This window comes from Branchiostoma belcheri, unplaced genomic scaffold (assembly GCF_001625305.1).
Source record: "Branchiostoma belcheri isolate BF01 breed outbred unplaced genomic scaffold, Haploidv18h27 scaffold204, whole genome shotgun sequence".
Classification (NCBI taxonomy): domain Eukaryota; kingdom Metazoa; phylum Chordata; class Leptocardii; order Amphioxiformes; family Branchiostomatidae; genus Branchiostoma; species Branchiostoma belcheri.
Genome location: NW_017803536.1, coordinates 356,423 through 377,952, shown reverse-complemented (window position 1 = coordinate 377,952; position 21,530 = coordinate 356,423). Strand labels below are relative to the sequence as shown.

Sequence of the window (21,530 nt, the reverse complement as noted above, 5' to 3'; positions counted from 1 at the left end):
TGAGTAAAAATTAACAGAGCAGACCATCTGCAAAGGTGAACATTATGCATTTGCTTTGCAAATGTTACCCATCTAGTTAAAGCTTGCTGTTCTTGGTTGACCGTTGTAGCACCACGAATACTCTGTCATCCACCTTTCTCTAACTTTCTAGTTTGTTTTTTGCCACAGTATCTTATTAAACGTAATTTTCCTCCCATAGATAAGAGATGGTCCGAGTGAGCAGGACCCTCTGATCGGCACCTACTGTGGTAACACCATCCCGCCTGCCTTCAACACGTCCACCAACTTCCTCTGGATACGCTTCTACACCGACCAGAGTGTCACCAACACCGGCTTTGTGGCCAGATGGCAGGCTGTGGACTGTGAGTGCAGCAACTCTCATCCATTCACGCAACAGCCTTTAGTTTATTTCTGGACTTCCAGTTTAATTCTGGACTAATTACCATATCTCAGCAACCTTACATGTAGATGGGCTAATATCATAAACTACAGGTAAAAATGATGTAAGAACGTTGGTTCACAATATTAGCCCATCTAGATGTAAGGGTGCTGAGATATGGGAGTTAGTCCGGAATTAAACTGGAGGCTATTTATACTGTAATTCCTGATATTTTTCATGTGTTATGTTTGTGGTTTTCGTGGTCACTTCAAAATGGCAGAAAAAATTTGCAAAAATGTTATTGGTGTAGCTCAAGGGATGCTGCATTTGACAATAAATTTGACTGGTGTGTAATGCATATAGTGCATTTGTAATGCAACATTGAAATGAAAATACATTCACAGCACAATGTGGAGGGACATTCAATGCCACCAGTACCCCTCAAACTCTGACGTCGCCCAACTACCCCGGCAACTACCCCCACAACCTCAACTGTCGCTGGACCATCCAAGCTCCGGATCCTGCACAGAGGCTCCGGATCAAGATCACAGACATGCAGATCGAGGCTCATCCCCAATGTCAATACGATTACCTCCAGCTGAGGGACTACCCTATGGTAAGGTCACACAGACGTCTGCATTTCTTGTTTTTTGGCAACACCTCTGAGGCAGAGCAAATAGTATCTGTAATATTGTATTTGGCAGTCACATGCATATTCCGTGGAATAGTGAAAGATGGTAAAATTTGTACATTGTTATTACACTCAGGCACTTTTGTTACAGATCTTAGCCTTGATTAGTTTACATGATTTTGTAACCCATTTCTTTGCCAAAGATGGACAATAATGTTTACTGACATTATAAATTTGGCATGGTTGCAGCTGGTTGTAGACATCTCTTTTTTTAATATCTGTCTTGCAATATATGTTCTTTCTTCAAGGCAATTTCTTCAAGCATGTTGCATTAAATGTGTAGGTCTAAAGCATAGCAATGTGTTCTGTACATGGTGCAATGTGTTCTGTGAAGGATGTAAATGTGCTTTGCATGTCTTGAGAAGATTTGCTTTGCTACAAGTAATTGGCAAGTAATAGTATATGTACTAATCTGTTGCTTGTTTATAATGTGGCATTTATAAGTACCCTCTACCAGGCTTCGGAAGTGGCTGGAAAGAATGGAAACTGTATATATATACGTGTAATGCCAGGGGAGTTGGTCTGCTAAAGGAATGTTTGCTGCCTCCTTTAGTGGGACCAACTCCCCTGACATGTTTTCTTTCAATGTGGCCAATTTTTACACTTTCAGCTGCTTCCAAAGCCTGGTAGAGGCTTATTTGAGGCTAAAATCAAGACCACAATTTTGGGAATAACAACTGTAGCATTTTCACCACAAGTTCAGCATGATTGTCTTCTAACCTTAAATTTTGTCAGCTTGTTGCACTAACTGCCATGATTTAACCAACTAACCCTTCGTTAACTAGGACGACACTGGTCGTACGTTGACGTACTGTGGTAGACAGCTGATAGAGTTTGACTCTCGCAAGCCCACGCTGCAACTTAACTTCCGAACTGACGTGAACTCAGCTGGCCGAGGATTTTATCTGACTTATGAGATAGCATGTAAGTTGTGGGATCATATTGTCATGCAGGAAAAAGATCAGCAGCAAACAAAGCAATTTAGACAAAACTATCACCTTATATTAGCAATTAAAGCTAGCATATCAAATGATAGAGTTGACTGCCATTGTATCTGCTCAGTAGTAGATCTGTTGAACCAAGGAGCTCCTTGGTTGAACTTTAATCATAATATATAATTGTAATGCTGCTGGTCTCTTCCTTACTGCATTTGAAGAACAAAAATGAATACAAGCTTCTTATGACCACATACATTTATTGTTAAAATGACACTGAAAAAAAGGGTTGCAAATACGCTCGAAAGAGGTAACATTGCTCAAACAATTAAGTATGAAAAATGAAATTGCAAAATACAAAATTCCCATCCCCCCATTGGAATGTCCAGTGCCTTGCACGGTTGAGGCAGGTCCCATCGTTGATTCATTTTGTGCCAGGCGGTACAATGACATTCTATCAGTCTATTCAGTAAAGACTATGTGGTCATGGAGGCTTTTGTATGATTTTCATAGTAAAGAAAAGAAATGAATGATTACGTCCTAATCAACAGGATTCCATGGGCAAATCGTTGAAGTTCTGTGACAGCCAGACCATCGAGTTTGACTCGGTAAAGCCCACCGTACAGATAAACCTGAGAACTGATTCGTCCACTGATACGGTGGGCAGGGGATTCAAAGGAACGTTTGAAATAGCCTGTGAGTTTTCCTCTCTCTGTCTCTGCATGCTGTCCTTTTTCTCTTAACTATATTTCATAATCTGTTCTATTTCTGCATGCTTACGTAAGTTACAAACAGATTTGCTAGTAACTCAAATTTCAATGGAAACATTTGTATTGATTTGATTTGATTTATTAGGTTGTATAAAAGATGTGCAGCCAGGACTGCATAACTAAGCTGTTTTAAAGGGCTAGGCCTGGTTCCTGAACATTTTACAAGAATAACAATTACGTAACTGTAACAATTCTTATTCAAATGTTATACCAGGTCCAGTAATATTGGTATGAATTGTAGTAACACTGTTATGAAATCCCTTAACTGGGCTATAAATTGTAAAACATTTGCAACATTAATAGTTTTCATTAAAAGGAACAGTATGATACAAATCAAGTTGCCTAGTAGACATTAACATGTGTAAGTATACAATGTACACATGTATACAATGTACATGTATATTTACACAATGACAGCTTGGTTTGTAATAATAGTTTTCTTTTATAGAGTGATCATACTCATGCAAGTATGTACATGTATGTGAAAACTTACTGAATTGCTCTTACATTGTCAAGTTGTTTTTAAAGCATGATAAACTTGACTACAAAATTTCTACGATCCCACTTTCCATCAGAAATGTCTACTGCAACTTCTGGACTATAACTTGGTTTCATACTTCTAATTCTTTTTTCTATGCAACTCTACAACTCTGAATCTTAAGATTATCAGTCAATGGTAGTGGTTCATATCTACATGTATGTACAATGTACGCTGGATATGTATTGTTTAGTGACTTTGTAATGACTCTGTATGGTGCTCTACAATTAGCTTGCAGTCGCAACATCACTGCGGACAATGGGCGATTGGTCAGCCCCGGTTGGCCGGACAACTATCCACACAACTCGGACTGTCGCACCATCCTGAGAAACCCCGGCAGATACATCGCTGTGTACTTCAACGACTTCTATATCGAGCCGCATCCCAACTGCGCTTATGACTACCTAGCAGTAAGTACTACAGTTTCATAGTTTCACAGTATCATAATACGTTTACCAGGGATAACTATCTTTGCAATTGGCTGACATGTACAGCTCCCTATTGTCACTACGTACATGTACATGTAGCTACATATGCATGGACTACGGAGGATGGCACCCATGCAGGCCAGAGTCTCAACTTTGTTGTTATTTTTACGTCCCAGTTCTACAATGGCACGTCGACGTCAGACACCCAGCTGGCTAAGTACTGCGGACAGACCATCCCTGACCCCATCTTCCCTCAGAGTGATGTCATCCTGATGCAGTTTGTCACTGATGCCTCTGTGGCCCACGCCGGCTATGACCTCACCTTCTCCACTTCTAGAGTATCCAGTGGTAAGCTGCGAATTATTAATACCAAATAGGCATATAATTAGTGTGAAATTATTTAGGTACAGTATAGGTACTGAGGGATTATGTATTTTAGACCTGTACCTAATCAATTTTTCCGGTACAGAACCGGTACACACGTACATTGTACAGGTACCAGTACACAGCTCTAGTCATGACTGCATGAGGATTGGTTTGCAATTCTTCCGTTTTACTCAGACATGTTCATTGAATCCCCCAGGTTGTGGAGGAAACCTGATGGCCACCCAGGGTAGTTTCACCAGCCCAGACTACCCCCAGCCGTACGCGCACCAGCAGACCTGTAACTGGCTGATCAGAGTCGCCGCCGGCCGCGTCATCACGCTGCACTGGGACGTGTTCGATATCGAGGCCGAAACCAACTGCAACTACGACTCCGTGGCAGTTTACAACGGAGCAAATGCACAAGCACCTCTAGTGGGAAGATACTGTGGCAATGTAAGTATGCTTAGAGAATTCTTTTAATGTACAGTCAAACCTGCCCAAGGCAACCACCCAGGGATTCGAAGAAAAGTGATCACCTTGGACAGGTAGTCTCCTTGAAGAGGCTCCCCTCACAACATGACTAAGACAAAAAAGGTTTCCAAGTCGAGATGTTTTAATGTCAAATGCTGTAAGCATCTTCAGTTCTTTGTGGTGAATGCATGTATCCATTTTACAGCCTTGATTGTCTTTCCTAACTTCTTTCCTTGTTCTCTTTCCTCAGACTAACCCAGCAGATTACACGTCCACCTCGAATATGCTATATATCCGCTTCACAGCTGACCAGTCTGTTACCGGAGCTGGCTTCAGAATCGTCTACTCATCATAGTGCTGTGCAATTTCAGAGGGGAAGTGAGGTAAGCAGTTTCCTAGATTCCTACAGACATCAAACATACAGTGATTGAGGGTTGTTGGGATATAGGGTCAGGCTACATCATGATTCATAGATTTTTAGAAGTAAACTTGAAGAAGAAGACAACACGTGAAAGCATAGAGCTGAAAGAACAATTTCAATCAACTTGAAAAGCTTGCTATGGGTTCACAAAAAATTTCATCCAACCTTGGAATACATGTACCCCGGTATACTACAAAACTCAAAATTTCCTGATGACATTTTGTGTACTCTGTTTAGCATTATCTTTTTTAATGAGAACAATTGAATGTTTTTGCTGGATGTTACTTTTCTACCTTTGAGCTCAAAACCTATTGGGTTCTATCCCTTCCTACATGTACATTTGAGGCCGATGAAGACAAAAGGAATAATTTATGAACAGTGTTATGATTTTAATATTTCTTGCTGTTCACCTTGTCTGAGGCTGTTGTTATTCATTAATAGGACTTCCCACTAAGACATTGTCCAATATCAAATAGTTACATTTGTTTAAGATAGACATGCTTGCAGATTCAGTTTTGTTTTGTCAATGTCTCAGGAGCTTTCAACTTTGATACATGTCAAGCCCCTATCAGACATTCATACCCTTCCCCCAAACACCAACAGAGCAAGGTTGGCTGAAGATTGGGAGTGATCGATGCGCGCACGGCTGGATGTCATCCATAAATTTTAAATCGAATCAGTGTGGCCTGACCAATGTTGTGAGGAGTCGACAGTGTGAGGCCTTATTCGGCTATGTGTGATGGGCTTTTCTAGCACAGTGCATCACACAACACGTGACTCTGACTTTGATTGAATTTCATGATTCTGATTTTTTTTCACAGGTTACTTCAGCCGTTGTTAGAAATCACCCAACTTTGCCATCAGCCACCAAGTTATAGCATACAGTACCTCACAAGATACGATGTTCAACATAGACTGATCTTTGTGGCACCTTCTAACCAAATACATTCCCTGTGACACCTTCATCCAGATGGGCATTTTATGACATTATGTTTGATATAAGACTATGCACTATAGGAAGACCACATGTATATCAGCACATTGTGAGCTGTTAGTTAGTTAGATAGTTAGTAGCTAAAGTAGGCTAAATGGTGAGTTACCTGCACTCGTGTGATATAACTGCTTTCAAAGATTCTTATTGTAAATCAAAACGAGAATATCTGTAATAAATGTGAAGATTATGAGGATGTGTACTACTTAAATGCTTAAAAATAGGATCATATCATAACAGCTTTGTGTGTATTAACACCTTGATGTATTCATATATTTCACAAATGTCTATCAGTACATGTATCATTCACACTGCCGTCTGCAGTGCAATGCATTAACTGTAGCCCATGCATATGCCACCAATAGATGCTGTAGGTATATATTTCTTAAAAATGAAATTTTGCAGCCTAGTGGGTGCATTCCTATGACTTATAACTTTCGTATGTTTAAGACTTGATTAATCCAAATTTCCCACCCCAAAATTAAACTTCATGCAAGTCTGTGAAATTTGGTTGAAAAATTCAATTGCTAATGCCAGCTGTAGGCACTAAGTTTTAACCATCTAAGTTGTATGCCCTATTTGCCAACAGATAAGACTGTACCTGGCCTGTCGTTGAGCTGTCACACTGTACACAATGTTGTATATCTGCCTAACTCAGTGCTCTGCTTATAGTATCACTGTATTAGTTGTCCTTGCTACAAGTTAAAGGCATCCAATGCAGTTTTAGGCTGGCAAAACAAAGATATTCTAAATTAGGATCATTTACTGTCATTTTTTGGCACATTTCCGTCATTATTTCATACTTGAAGTATTTGAAATATCCCCAAAACAAGCTATGAAAGGCGTTTATTTTTTTGTACCATTTAAAAATAACTAGAACCAGCCTATCATCGAAAACAAGCAATCGTTTCTGTCAGTGAATCACATTTTTATCTCACAGATATCAGTATGCAATAAGATAGAATTGATTCAACTAACTACAATAAAAGAATGACCAGAAAATTGACTTTAAAACATCTGTGTTGTTGTCCTGAAATCGCATTGGATGCCTATTTAACATAAAATTTATGAGCACCAAGGAATTATATTGGTGTGGCCTTAGTATGACTGACTATGAGTTCTAAACCACCTCCATTCCTCCAATAGATACTATCTCTGCAGGCGGGGGTACTGTATATGAAAATGTACCGTACAATAAAGGTCTTTACCATCAAAGCTGTATTCTTAGATGACATGTTATATACGTCCCTATCCTAGTATAATTCTTTCGATGTAGGTGTGAATACAAAGCTTAGTGATGCATGGATCACAAGTTATGTAAAAGCCATATTAGAATGTCTTGTCCAGTTAAACATTTTAGAAGGTGGGGGTCAAACTCTAGAAGAGAATATTTTGCTGCCTTTAGCATTCGTAACATGTCAAAAGGGTACAATAAGCGTTCAAGAAGTTCTGGAAAAAGATTAATTTTCTATGATATCCTTTGACATAAAGACTGTAAGAGGAAACTGGGCAAGACATTGTTGATGTGGCTTAAGTAGAAGTGGCATCAATGAAATTTGTACATTTGTTTGAAAAAATATTGCTTTTTATTTCTTCCTCTCTTCTACTATTGCTGCTGAAGGCATCCGCAGACCATTTTTCTGTGTAATCACATTAAAGAAAGAGAATTTTCGTCTACAGAGCACACATGTAATTATGTTGATTCCTCAAACTGTGATAACAAATATGAAAGTCCGTCTAGCTAAGTAGGAATTTATTTTTATAAATGGGGATAAATGATGTGATTTTAAACGAACAATTGTGTCAGATGTGTTAGTTTAGTTTTGAAGGTGTACAAAAATTGGAGAAAGTTATTCTATTCTTCTGCAATGTGCAATTTTTTATCAATGAATAAAGGAGCAGGTCATATCAGAATGATTTATTGTGTCTGAGTCATTTTCTTGTTGATTATATTTAAGTAACTTAATTTATTGAATGAATGAATAGATAAATGAACCCTAATGCTGGACAGTTTTACAGGGAAGAGGAAAATTTTGCATAATTAACAAGAATTAGAAAAAGGAAGGAAGAAAAGATCACGCCACATGACAAAAGTGTAACACTATATTGGTTATCAGGAGAGTTGACCCTTAAGGTCGTGACCCCACTAGAGGTCACCTCGTGGCTTTGTCCGCCATGAGAGATAGGTCGCCATAATGCTCCGCTTCTCGATGTTGTATTTGTTGCAACTTTCAGGGTACTTTTTAGAGTTTTTATCATCAGAATGTGTTTCTAAAATGTACAGTAGAGAGTTCGGAAGTTTTGGAAGTAAAATCATCCTATTCTCTCGATGTTTTGGGAAGAAAATGCGGATTTTCATGACCTGGTGAATTTTGGAGAAGAGAAGAAAATGGCGAGATTGTTCGTGAGACAGAGAGTGCCAGAAAGCAACTTCGCTTTTGACGTACAGGTAAGCAACAAACTAATTGGCTAGCTTTATTTCCTAACAACTAGTAAGAACATGTTATATTAAACAAATCATATTCAGAAAGAAATGATATTCTGTAAACTACGAGCGACAATTCCCGATTTAAAACAGACTTTGAAAGAGCCGATTTTTCGCGCGTATAACATAATTTTTTTTCCATGTGCGGTGTGCTTGCACAGTTTAAGCGTATTTCTATGTCTCATTCTTGTCAAATACTTAGTACACAACGCCGTGAGTTCATATTTCTGAAAAAAATAGTCTAACAAAAATTGTATTTTGTTTTTCTCCACGTGGTTAAAAAAAAGGGGTTGGTGGAAAAAGGAGTCCAGTCCTATTGGCGGAAAAAGCAGTCCAGTCCGATTTGGGGTGGAAAAAGCAGTCCGGTGGTTTCTGTGTGTAGTAGTGCTCCCTTGCAAGATACGATAAAAGTACAAGCAGTCTGGTGTGTTGCCGCATGTCATGGTGTGAAACATCATTGAATACATCTATGCAAATACTGACAACTGCCTGCGATACTACGGAGCGGCAGTTAATTGGGGGTGTCTGGTGGGGTTTTACGTTTGGTGCATTTTCTTCAATGAAAAACAGAAAAGTTATATGGAATTACAAGCACGGTAATGTCCTCCAGCAGCAGGGGCAGTCAGTTCAGTTCAGGTCCTCCTCGTGGAACGAGATTACGATTAGCTGCTGCTCCGACTCTTATTATTATTACGTAAGTATTGCAAGCAGTTGTCGGCATTTGCATAGCTGCACCCAATGAGTGCACTTCACACTACGACATGCGGTAACACACTAGACTGCTTGTACTTTAATCATATTTTGCAAGGGGGTGCTACCACACACAGAAACCATAGGACTGCTTTTTCTACCAATCGGACTGGACTCTTTTTTCCACCAACCCGTTCAAAAACACCTATTGTAATGTGCAGTCGTGTGCATGATTAAGGCTGAATCCTAAAGTTTCATGTTATATATATTTTATATAACGTTACCCTGTTCTAATTTTGCTGGTTGCTTGCTAGTTTGAATACAAAAGGTGGGCATGTCCAGAAATGTCCCAGATACAACTCGGGATCAAACCCGGGTCTCCTCGGTAGTGATGAAAAAATATGAATTCTGCATTTTACCTGCAACTATTGTGTAACTCGTGATTTGTCTGTATAGTTATTAAGTGGCTGCTGACTGATGCAGTAGTGGGGACTCCTGACTGAACCTGACAAGAGAAAATTGGACCAGACCAGGTGACTTGAAGACCAAAGAGGAATATCAGGTGAGAAAAATTCTGCATTTTGCCTACCATTTACTTAGTACTGTATTACAAGTGTGTAACTTATGTTTCTATTGTAAGGTGGCTGCTGACTTGATGCAGCAGTGACGGTGATTCCTGTCTAAATCTCAGTGACCACTTTGGAAGACCGGTGAGAACTTGAAATCTAAATTGTAAATTGTACCAGTAGTAGTTTTCTAAGTGTTAACTGAGACAAGCATGTAACTTTGTAATGTCTGTGTAGCTAGGTGACTGCTGACTGATGCAGTTGACTGCAGTGATGATTCTAAACCTGACAAGACCAGGTATTCATGTTCTGAGAAACCTGATGACCTGCAACTTCAGTCCAGACCAGCAAATCAGATGACCTGAAGACACAGTGAGTTTGTATAGGTGAGACAATGATTCTCATTGTACAAGTTATATTTTTCTAAGGCATGTCGCAATTCTGAGGCATGTCGCAATAGATAACAACGTTCTAGAGCCTAGGATTTTGTACATCTATTCAACGAAAGGGATTGGCCAATTGTGCAATTTTGTCACTTAGTCTATCTTTAATGGTCATTCAGTGTTGCATCACAATAACCATCTGTTCATATCGGTAGGTGTGTCCTGACTGTCAGCTGTCCTGACTGGGAGAAACCTGTGATGACCAGCGACTCCTGTCGAAACCAGACCAGATGAGGGCTGAGAAGACTGGTTGACTTGAAGACTGGTTGACTTGAAGACTGGTGGAATGAAGAGATTTTACAGGTGAGACAATGTTTTTCAACTTACAAAGCAGTTTACCTTAGTCTTGTTTCTTTCAAGATAAAAAGTTTTGGATGAGAAGAAAGTCTGGCTTTTTACAATGTTTATGTAACGTTCCCCAGTGAAAAAAAAAACAGTTGTGTTGTAGGCAATATAATTATAATATCCTAGTTGTTACTAAAGGTGAATTGATCCATAATGATTTGTATATTGACTTTTGTTTTCCTCTCCCCACATGACTCATGGTGGAAGGAAGGACCAGACTTTTACCAGTAAAGCAGTGAGAGAAGACACAGGCTGGGGTCAAGTTGTGAGTATAGTTTATTTGTGTAACACAACCAAGTACACACACTTGCATACATTTCTATCCTTATACCCTTTAACTCTGCTTTGCACAATTTACTTTTCCACTTACTTGTAACCTTCACTGTCAAACTTCCACGGTTGTTCAATTTGGATCATATTTGCTCTTATGTAATTTGAACCAAATGAGAAGTTCAATGTTCCACTTGCAGTCATTTACAAAAAACCTGCGCCTTCAGGCCATTTTTTCACGGGTACCTTGTATTAGAAAGAAATTTTTGCACAAATAGATTGTTTTCTGGAAAGTACACCTATTCAGTCATTTGGGTGTGGACATGTACAAATGCTATATTGCAAATTCAAAATGCTATTGCAAATTCAAAATGCTATTGCAAATTCAAACATCAAGGAGCATCCAATTAACGTCATTGTTGGAAGAAGAAGATTTGTGTTTAAGGGATTTTTTTTTTTGTAGAATCACAAGTAAACAAACTCTTGTGTCCAGACTATTTTGGAAAGTTTCACAGCTAGCCTCAAATTGTCTCAAGTAACTTGATACTTTGCTGAACGTGCCTAGCCACAGAAAAGAATACCAGACCACCATGCTCATTTCTCACTTAACTTTCACAACTCTTTAAATGCTTTACATTCTGGACTTCTTGTCTTTGGACCTTTACTCACAACATCTTTCTTCACCGTTTTGCTAAACCCTTCACTCAAACTTGCATGGTACATCACCCTTTTCCTGACGCTTTGGACCTTTACACTTACCGGTATCTTCCCTAACCACTTAAACTCTTAACTTAAAATCTTTCTCTGCTTTTGCACGCTCAACTTTTCTGTCGAAGGTCCCTTTCACACTACGGTAAAATTGTCCGGATCAAGCCGAATTGATTTGCTTTGCTTCTGCTTCTGCTTCAAGCCGGATCAAAGTGAATCAATTCGGCTTGATCCGGACAATTTTACCGTAGTGGGAATGGGGCCTTAGTCACACCCTAACTTGCACTGCTTTTAATTACACGGTACGTCACTCTTGTCTGCGGTCTGATGCTTCACTTACAATCTGGCACACTCTTCCTTGCCTTTTAGCCTGGGTGCCATCCTCCGTAGTTTTTGCCCGCTCCCTAATGTCACTGGGCGAAAACTACGGAGGATGGCACCCAGGCTACATGGCTTTCATCCCTGAACTCTGGTTTTAATTGCACGGTACATCACCCTTTCTTGTTTCCAGTCAATTTTTCCAAACACTTAGTCACACTCTTCTTCCACCTTAAAACACAAACACCACTTTGAGGGTCTGGATGCCTTTTTTGAAAAGCCAATCACCGTTGTTGCAATATGTAATTGGCCACTTGAATTCCACATTTTTATCCTGATTTCATTGCAAAATTGTCATTTTGGACCTGAACACTTGGTTGATGAATTTTTTGCCAAAATCCTGCCTGCCAAAAAAATTAGCATATGTGGGACCCTCAAGTAGATAATTAATTGGATTAAATTTTTCCCGCCAAAAAACTTAGTATATGGGCATCCTGACCTTGAACTTGTGCCCCCCTCACACCACTTAGCCACCACACTTCTACTTGCTACACCCATCCAACTCACACTGTTCCAATGCTTCAAACCTTTACGTTTAACTTCTCCAAACACTTTGTGATACTCATGCTATGTCAGACCAACCTTCCGAAACACTTAGTTACTTGAGTGAGACTTTTCTGCCAGAATGATTGTCACTCTACTGGTCAGTCAGTTGCACAGGAATGCTGGTGTGTCGAAGCACCGTGTCTCCGCAAAGACATCCCCAGGGGAGCAAACTTCTGTGCATTGACTGACCAGTAGAGCGACAATCATTCTGGCAGAAAAGTCTCACTCAAGTAACTAAGTGTTTCGGAAGGTTGGTCTGACATAGCATGAGTATCACAAAGTGTTTGGAGAAGTTAAACGTAAAGGTTTGAAGCATTGGAACAGTGTGAGTTGGTTGGGTGTAGCAAGTAGAAGTGTGGGGGCTAAGTGGTGGGAGGGGGGCACAAGTTCAAGGTTAGAGTGCTCTATATATTAAGTTTTTTGGCGGGAAAACTTTAATCCAATTAATTATCTACTTGAGGGTCTCACATATGCTAATTTTTTGGGCAGGCAAGATTTTGGTAAAAAAAAAAATTTACACAAATCAGAAATGAAGTGTTCAGACCCAAACTAACAATTTTGGGGGAAATTTGGGAGGAAATTAAAGCCGCCAATTACACAATAACAATTACCTAAGTGAAGTTTTTTGGTGGGAAAATTGAATTCAAAGGTGTTGGGGCATAAAGTGTTGAAAAGTGTGACAGAAAAGTGTGAGTGAACTTAAACAAGAAGTGATAGCATACTACCCTGGGTGCCAGACTCGTTTCGGGACGTTTCCCTTCGGCAGCCAGAAGCCATTTGCCCATCTGTCTAAATTACCGCTAAGGGGAAGTCGCGGTAATTTCCACAGGCGGGTGAAGGACTTCTGGCTGCCGAAGTGAAACGGCTAGCAGCCCGAAACAAGTCTGGCACCCGGGGTAAGAACATACAGAAAGAGAGGAATTGTGTTTTGTCATGCAGTGATAGTAACCTTCTATCAAACTTTTGTTATCACTGTTTATGTACTTGCAACAATTCAAACCTCCTGCTCCAAAATCCAGGCCTAGTCTCAAGCTCATCAAATAAAGTCTGCCAGCATAAAACATCGCTGTCAATTTGTCAAACTTTACCAGATCAACATGACACGAGACCTGAATTTTGCAACTGAAGGTAAAACTGTTGCTGCAAGTTCATCAACAGTGATAACAAAGTCTGGAGTCTACATGACTTTAAAGGGAATCAGCGAAACAAAACTACACTATTTTACTTCCTCAGATTATTCACTCAAAAGTTCTTGCCCTATATTTACATGAACATTTTAACAATATCTCTATTATAACTGCCTTTAGCTTTTAATATAATATGCTAAATGTAGTTGCAATGATTGACNGCCAATTACACAATAACAATTACCTAAGTGAAGTTTTTGGTGGGAAAATTGAATTCAAAGGTGTTGGGGCATAAAGTGTTGAAAAGTGTGACAGAAAAGTGTGAGTGAACTTAAACAAGAAGTGATAGCATACTACCCTGGGTGCCAGACTCGTTTCGGGACGTTTCCCTTCGGCAGCCAGAAGCCATTTGCCCGTCTGTCTAAATTACCGCTAAGGGGAAGTCGCGGTAATTTCCACAGGCAGGTGAAGGGCTTCTGGCTGCCGAAGTGAAACGGCTAGCAGCCCGAAACAAGTCTGGCACCCGGGATAAGAACATACAGAAAGAGAGGAATTGTGTTTTGTCATGCAGTGATAGAAACCTTCTATCAAACTTTTGTTATCACTGTTTATGTGCTTGCAACAATTCAAACCTCCTGCTCCAAAATCCAGGCCTAGTCTCAAGCTCATCAAATAAAGTCTGCCAGCATAAAATATCGCCGTCAAACTTTACCAGATCAACATGACACGAGACCTGAATTTTGCAACAGAAGGTAATAGTGTTGCTGCAAGTTCATCAACAGTGATAACAAAGTCTGGAGTCTACATGACTTTAAAGGGAATCAGCGAAACAAAAACTACATGTTATTTCCTCAGATTATTCACTCAAAAGTTCTTTCCCTATATTTACATTAACATTTACAATATCTCTATTATAACTGCCTTTAGCTATTTAATATAATATGCTAAATGTAGTTGCAATGATTGACTTCAAAAGTTGAGGGGGCACACCCAACATTATTTGGCATTTCTATTCAAAGCTGTACACCCTCAAGGCTAGTGACCGTCTCTGCCGTTTAATAATTTGGAAGGAGAATAACTGTGTATGAGACAAAAGGATATTTCTTTAGCTACAAGTCCAACTGAGTTTGGTTTCTTTATTTTTGGAACATTCAACAGGTAAAACGTTAATTTCACTTCAAAGTTAATGCACAAAATTAGGAATTTTTATGTAGGATAATCCCATAGAAAATAATTTCAATCGCCCATGGCACGAGGGGTTGCAAATCAACTCGAAAAGAGCAAAATCTAGGTCAAACGGGCGGATTACACTTGGCATGCAAGAATACCCAGAAGTAAGGTTAGGAGACAAAAGAAATGTTCACCCCTAACTCACCATTTCTTACACTCTTCAGCCATGTTAATGATATTTATGAGAAATGGCACCTCAAACTTGGACCCTCAAAACCCTTTTGTCACTTTTTACACCACACTACAATGGACCCTGGTGAAAGAGCTGGGGTGTGCACCATTGACTGTCTGTCTACAGTAGCTATTAGCTACACTACCTAAATTTCCCTGACTTAAATACTGGCTACATTTCAAATTAAAAAAGAACTGTGTGTCCCTGAGTCAAACGCCCTTTTGTCCTTCAAACAAAATCAGTTCTGTTTTGTTCTGAAATATTTGAACAGCATTGCAACATGTTCAGTACTGTACGTAACCAACGCCAATGGTAGATTCTAATTCATAAATTGTTTGTTGTATTGTGTCTGTACTTTTTGTGGGTCAGTCGCTACCAGCTTGGTCTGCCTGTACTGACCCTTGTAATGATTTGTTTCATTGCCGATGAATACAACAAAATATGAAATGTGATTTCAACTCCAAATCCTAAATACATAATGTGTCATCCTCTCACTGCAACTGTCTGTTTAGAGCCATCTCTCACTGTAACGCTATCTACAGTTTAATTTAATGTACTGTTTAGTTATCCTATCTAGAAACTATCTATATATTATAATCTTTGAGAAAAGAATTGATTACATTTTGTATTTTGTTTCGCTGATTCCATAACACAATTCCTCCCTTTCTAACATCACACACAGCTTACCTGTAGTACATTCACTCTACAGAAAGAATGCACACCATTGTCTTTTCCATCTTCTGTAAAGAAATAGGATGTTTCCAAAAATCATCTTGGGAGCAAAGTACTTCCCCTGAAATCCACTTCATCTAATTTTCCATTTTTGATGGCTACACAATATTGACATTATTCATCCCTACACATTTTTGGTGCTTAAATGATTGTTTCACCTGGTAGATTTTCTTTTCTTCATATTAAGATCAAACCAAATTTAATTTGTTGTTTCTCGGATTTTTTCAGAAAAAAAATCAGGAGCGACAGGGCGACATAAAAAAAACAGGCCAAGGCACCCAGTGATAGCTGAAAATGTTACAATATGAGCCATGAAGTGAACATACCAGGCTGGTCTATAATTAAAACAATCTAGTTTGAACTTTTAATGAAACAAAATTGCATTGTTGCATTGAAAAACTCAGAAGAAAAGAACTTTTTGCAACTGTTAGGGCCAAAATTTTTTTTTTTTGTAAATGAGAAAAAAATGGACAGGGCGATCCGAGAAGCAAAAAATTAAATTGGTGTGGCCTAAAGGACAATAAGCATTTCAGAACTTTCAAAAAGCTTGTACAATGTGGATCATAATGAGGAGGATATCAGGGAAAACAGTTTGATCACAAATGCTTTTGAAAACATCCCATTACTATACAGAATGAAATTGCAGACAATATTACAAGTGCTCTCCTCAATAGGAAAATGTACTGTGTTCTCTACCATTAATGCAAACAATATTAGTCACAACCTTAAACTAGATATTAGTATTAGAAATGTGAACTCTTTCAATAAAAAATGACAATGAATAGAAGAAAGGGCCAGTTTGGATAATCAGGTCCTGGAGTTTGGAACTAAAAATTCAAAGCATCGCAGAGATGCCTTATTCCAACATATTTAATTGTCATGTTTAATTTTAGGGGTCTGCATGCATGGGATGTCCCAATCACGCTTTACACTAAATTCTGGAAGCAGCGGTCACGATTTATTCTTCATTCGTGCAGACATAGACTTGGTTCAAGTTCGAATTATGCAAAATGTCAAAGCGCAATAGTATTCAAAGCAGCAACTCAGTATTACGCTTCATTCATGCAGGCTTAAAGCTTTACTATTACATTTACTATTAAGTCATAACGACCCGATTTTGGATTACTCAAATATAAGACGAGTGCTTACGCATTGCGGCATGCAGACCCCATTTTTGAAAGAGTTCTAAAAATAAAGGCCAACTCACGTCAAGGTCCGATGTTCTCTTGTCTCGTAGATAGGTGACAGGTCCCTCAGGAACACACACAGGCAAATCCTCCTGGAATATACGCACTCAGGTCCTCCAGGGATGTGGACAGGTACACAGGATAGCACACAGGTCCCACAGCACACACAGGAGACAGGCCACACAGCATACACAGGAACATGGTTAGGTACAGTCTCAGCTTCCCGTAAGCTAGGGTGTAAAAGAAATAAACATTCAGAAAATACTCATGCCAAATTTGCATACACCAAGGACACACCAATGTTTAAACAATATTCACATAACATGCATCATGCATGACATTATAATATTCACAAAATTTGTTATAATTAATATAATAAAACCTGCTTTGATTGGGGGAAGAGCACATGGAACATTGTTAACATGTTAGTGAGGCAAGACAAGAGCACAGCCAAAAGTGAACAATCAGAGAATATTCTGACCACACAAAAATCACACGAAAATACATTTCACACAAGATATCACTAAATATAAGGTATCACAATCCATTTGTTCTAAAAATGGCAATAACAGCGTGCGCAACTCAGAACCAAGAGGTCCCGGGTTCGAGTCCTGACTTGCCACCGATCTTGTGCCCTTGGGAAAGGCACTTAACACGACTTTCCCCACTAGACTCAAGTGAAAATGAGTATTGTCTGTTCTGTATTCGTTTCTATGTGCGGGACACAACACCAGCAACAGTTGCCTCTGTTCCGCGTATTGCGCTGTTGCAATTTCAATAAATCAAACCAACCTGATTTGGTTGGGAAAAGAGCACGTGGAACATATTGTTACAGAGGCAAAAGAAGAGCACAAAAAATGATGAACATACATAATATATCATAATTACCAAACAACAATCACATGAAAAATTATCACACATGATATCATGGAAGATATCACAATCCAAATAACAACATGATAGGCATCTCATGTTTGACATCCAGTAAATTACAACTAGATACAATTTAAACATCAGAGCCAACAACACACATGAAATGCATTCCAAATATCAGTTCATGAAATTAAAAAAAAACAGATCGAGCTCATTCATATACACAGAAATTAAACAGTATTTGGCAATAGTGTACACAGCATATCTAAGGTATTCAAGAAGTTAAGTGAGTGCAAAAAGGCAAAAACATTATGACAACAATTTCAAATGACATCAAGTGAGAAATCCATCTCAAAGTTATTAAACAGCTGCAGCTCAATTATGACTTTTAATTTATACCCAGTGGCACATCTATCTGAAAATATTATATTTCACAATATATGGGATAAAACACTGAATTGTTTGCACTGAGTACAAAGAAAAGGTACATGTGTGTACAGTCATGTTATCACAAAGTTAAACCTGAATACTGTACATACATGGTTCTAAAAATGACACAGTGCATGATGGATAGAAGACTTAAAATGTTTTACACTAAATCACAAATTTTTAACACACGTCAAGTACTTCAAATAATTTCTAAATGTGGCAATAAAAGATAAGAACATATATGTCATGTCAAATACGTATCTAAGAGTATATATCAATATTAAATAAACCATCCTCATCGCATGCAAACATGTGTCAATGAAACTGTGAACAACATTAGTCTTGAAACTTGAAAGGACTTGAAGATGCCCCTTCGTGTATACAGACCTTCTACAGAGAAGGGATTCAAACCCAGGACCAAAATGCCTCTGTAAGAAACAGGATGAGCCATTAAAAACCTTTCTGGTCCCGGGCCGGGTTTCGAAACCACGACCTCCCGGGCACCAGAGCTTCATAACCAGACGCTCTAACCGCTCCGCCGAAAAGGTCTAGACCCGTCGGCCGGGTCAGTTGGTAGCGTCTATAAACCCCCCACTGTTACACCTCCACCATTTGGTGTTATTTGTTCCAAGTTGTCAAGTTCTATTAGCAAAAACAACTACATAACTACGGTACCTCTGAAAACGTTTCCCTTGGTTTGGAGCTCCTTGATACACTTCAGTTCAGAATCTGAAACAACATGCATATAACTTGTTACATGTAACGTTATATATTATTGTATATGCTAACTTTATCACAATAGGCATGTACAAATGATCCTATTCAAGTATTGCTGGCTCTGTCATCAATTTGTCAATTAGGTATACACGACCAAATTATATCAGCATTCCAATTTCAGATTTTACCAAAGTCAAGTTCGAGTCAAGTTTTTTGGGGTAATTTTACCGCTCAACAACCTCAAGATCTAGAAGTCCTGACCTGTTCCAGACCAAAGCACCGACTCTCTTACAGTCCTTTATAAAGCCTATGGTGGATTCTTGTTGCCTCGTCTACCGACAAATTTACCTTCCTGTCGTCAGAAGAAGTCGAACCCAGTAGAACTAGTAACCATGAATGCTGTAGAATATAGTATAATGCTAGACGCAGATATAGTCTCTCACACACCATTGTATTTTCTTTCTTATGTTGTTTGTAACTGCAATTAGCCCTCGGGCATGTATTTGCAATAAACTTTCTTTATTCGTGGTCGACAATCGGTTATACCGTGTTATGTGAATTGTTATCTGGGTAATCAGGGCGTAGACGTGGTGACCTTTACTGAACGGGAAAGGTCAATTTTATGCCCAAAATTATGCCCTGATTACCCAAATAGTAATCATGCAATGCCCTGATTACCCAAAATAGTAATCATGCACACAATATAGCCGATTGTCGATGTAGAACGCAATGGACTAATACGGGTTGGCATTTGACTGGCCTCGCGTCTCTGTGTGTATGTTATTCAGGCTTAAAACTACAGGGATACCTCATTATGATTACAGTGATTGATTTTAAAGTAGACATAGTCGTCAAACTTTCTATGAGCGAAAGAAGAGTTCGACATAGCGCACCATTCACTGAGTTGTACTAGTGAGTGTCCGTATAACCTCCTTAGTATAACTCGAGGTTTTATCCAGGATTATTTCGTTAACCTGCACGCATATAATTTGACCAAACGACACAGGACAACAAACTAAGTTTCTAGCAAAGTTGTTCACGTCAGAGGTCATATGCCCATTCTAAAAGCGCCCCCAGCAGCTGCTAAACGCACTGCATCGTCAACTCATGGGGGACAGTTGCCACAACTTATTTTCGAAATTCTGTCTTTTTGCTTCATTTGACTTCAACGAGATTTATCTAAAATAGTCCGGCGAGTATATACGACAACTTTAAGTACAACTTACCACCAAAGCGGACGTGGTGCGTCTTCCTGGGCGTAATTTTTACCCGCTCGTTCTTCCCGTCCATGCACACTCCGGCCATCTTGGAACGGCGTGTTCACACTCAGGTGGTGTGTACCACCTGTAAATCATGAGCAAAATTTGAATTCGATAATCAAGTTAACATGGAATTAACAACAGGCCAATGAACAATCAGCACACAAGTAGGCCTGAAAACTATTTAATTATTTCTCTCATTTAGCAAATTAGAAATTATCAATTTTTCTATCCTCATCATTCAACTTTATAAATTTAGGAGGGAAACACACCTAGCCTTGCAAATTGAGAGTAATCAGCCCACCTAATAATACTATATAAAATGGTGTGCTACTGATGTTTGTGTAAATTCATACCAGATTACCATAACTTCAATGTATCGTGATGGACTGAGTGAGTAGACAGTGCATGTTGTAAAATAGTGTACAAAATAGTGTACAAAATAGTGTACATGAATCACAAAAGCCTCCAACAGGCTTCAGAAGCGACGGGAAAGAGTAAAAAAGTGCCAAACAGACAGAATAAAATGCCGATTGAGTTTGTCTGCTTTAGGAGTAAAGTTTTACGCTCCAGAACTCTTCCCAGCCGCTTTTGAAGCCTGGTAGCGGCTGTAGCTAGGTAACAATGCTGGTCTCTTAAATTAGCCTCTACCAGGCTTCAGAGGCGACGGGAAAGAGTAGAAAGTGCCAAACAGACAGATAACATGCCAGTTAAGCGCTTTTGTCTGCTGAGGGAGTTTTACACTCCGGAACTCTTCCCAGCCGCTTCTGAAGCCTGGTAGAGGCTAGCTAACTGCTGGTTTCTTCTCTCGCAAACATACCTCCACGCCTAGCCTCTATCAGGCTTCGGGAGGCGGCTGGAAAGAGTAGAAATCGGTGAAATAGAGAGATAACATGCCGGGGAGTTGGTTCGCTGGAGAGTACAGTTTGCCGCACTCTTTCCAGCCGCGGCCCGAAGCCTGGTAGAGGCTACTCCACACCCTCAGCGTAAAACAAACCTTGTCCCCTCACACGTATCTATCGGTGCCTCTCTCTGCCTTTGACGTGCTTATTTACCACATTTCACGATGGTTCTTTGTAGTCATGTTGACTGTGGTGTCATGTTCAGACGAAGTTGTATGGTGGGCGTTGGTGTTATTTCAGGTCGCCTTGGTACCATGTAACCTATCTCACTGGTGTAAAGTTGACTGTATGACGTCTGGAAGAAACTATTCCTTCCAGCGGGTATTGACATTTCTAACCAGACAAATTCAACATCTTTACTCTTTTCTGTGAACATTTTGCAAAACATTGAGATTGTTATAATCACTATGATTTCGCTTAAGTTAAGCACCCACGAATATTGGTTATAATATCGTTTGATATATGACATCAAATGTCATGT

At 39.3% G+C, this 21,530-nt stretch overlaps 1 protein-coding gene across 1 annotated transcript in view; it reads left to right on the top strand.

Annotated features, from left to right (window-relative positions):
* The window catches only part of LOC109469468 (cubilin-like), a gene marked incomplete at its 5' end in the record, with an annotated part of 13,615 nt that extends 5,714 nt beyond the window's left edge, over nucleotides 1-7,901 (top strand). Inside the window, 8 exons of the mRNA XM_019767984.1 lie at nucleotides 200-362; nucleotides 784-995; nucleotides 1,856-1,994; nucleotides 3,545-3,723; nucleotides 3,918-4,089; nucleotides 4,325-4,560; nucleotides 4,829-4,961; nucleotides 5,821-7,901. Of these exons, the coding sequence (XP_019623543.1) occupies nucleotides 200-362; nucleotides 784-995; nucleotides 1,856-1,994; nucleotides 3,545-3,723; nucleotides 3,918-4,089; nucleotides 4,325-4,560; nucleotides 4,829-4,933 (1,206 nt within the window). The remainder of the gene's footprint in view (nucleotides 1-199; nucleotides 363-783; nucleotides 996-1,855; nucleotides 1,995-3,544; nucleotides 3,724-3,917; nucleotides 4,090-4,324; nucleotides 4,561-4,828; nucleotides 4,962-5,820) is intronic.
* Between the last annotated feature and the right edge of the window lie 13,629 nt (nucleotides 7,902-21,530).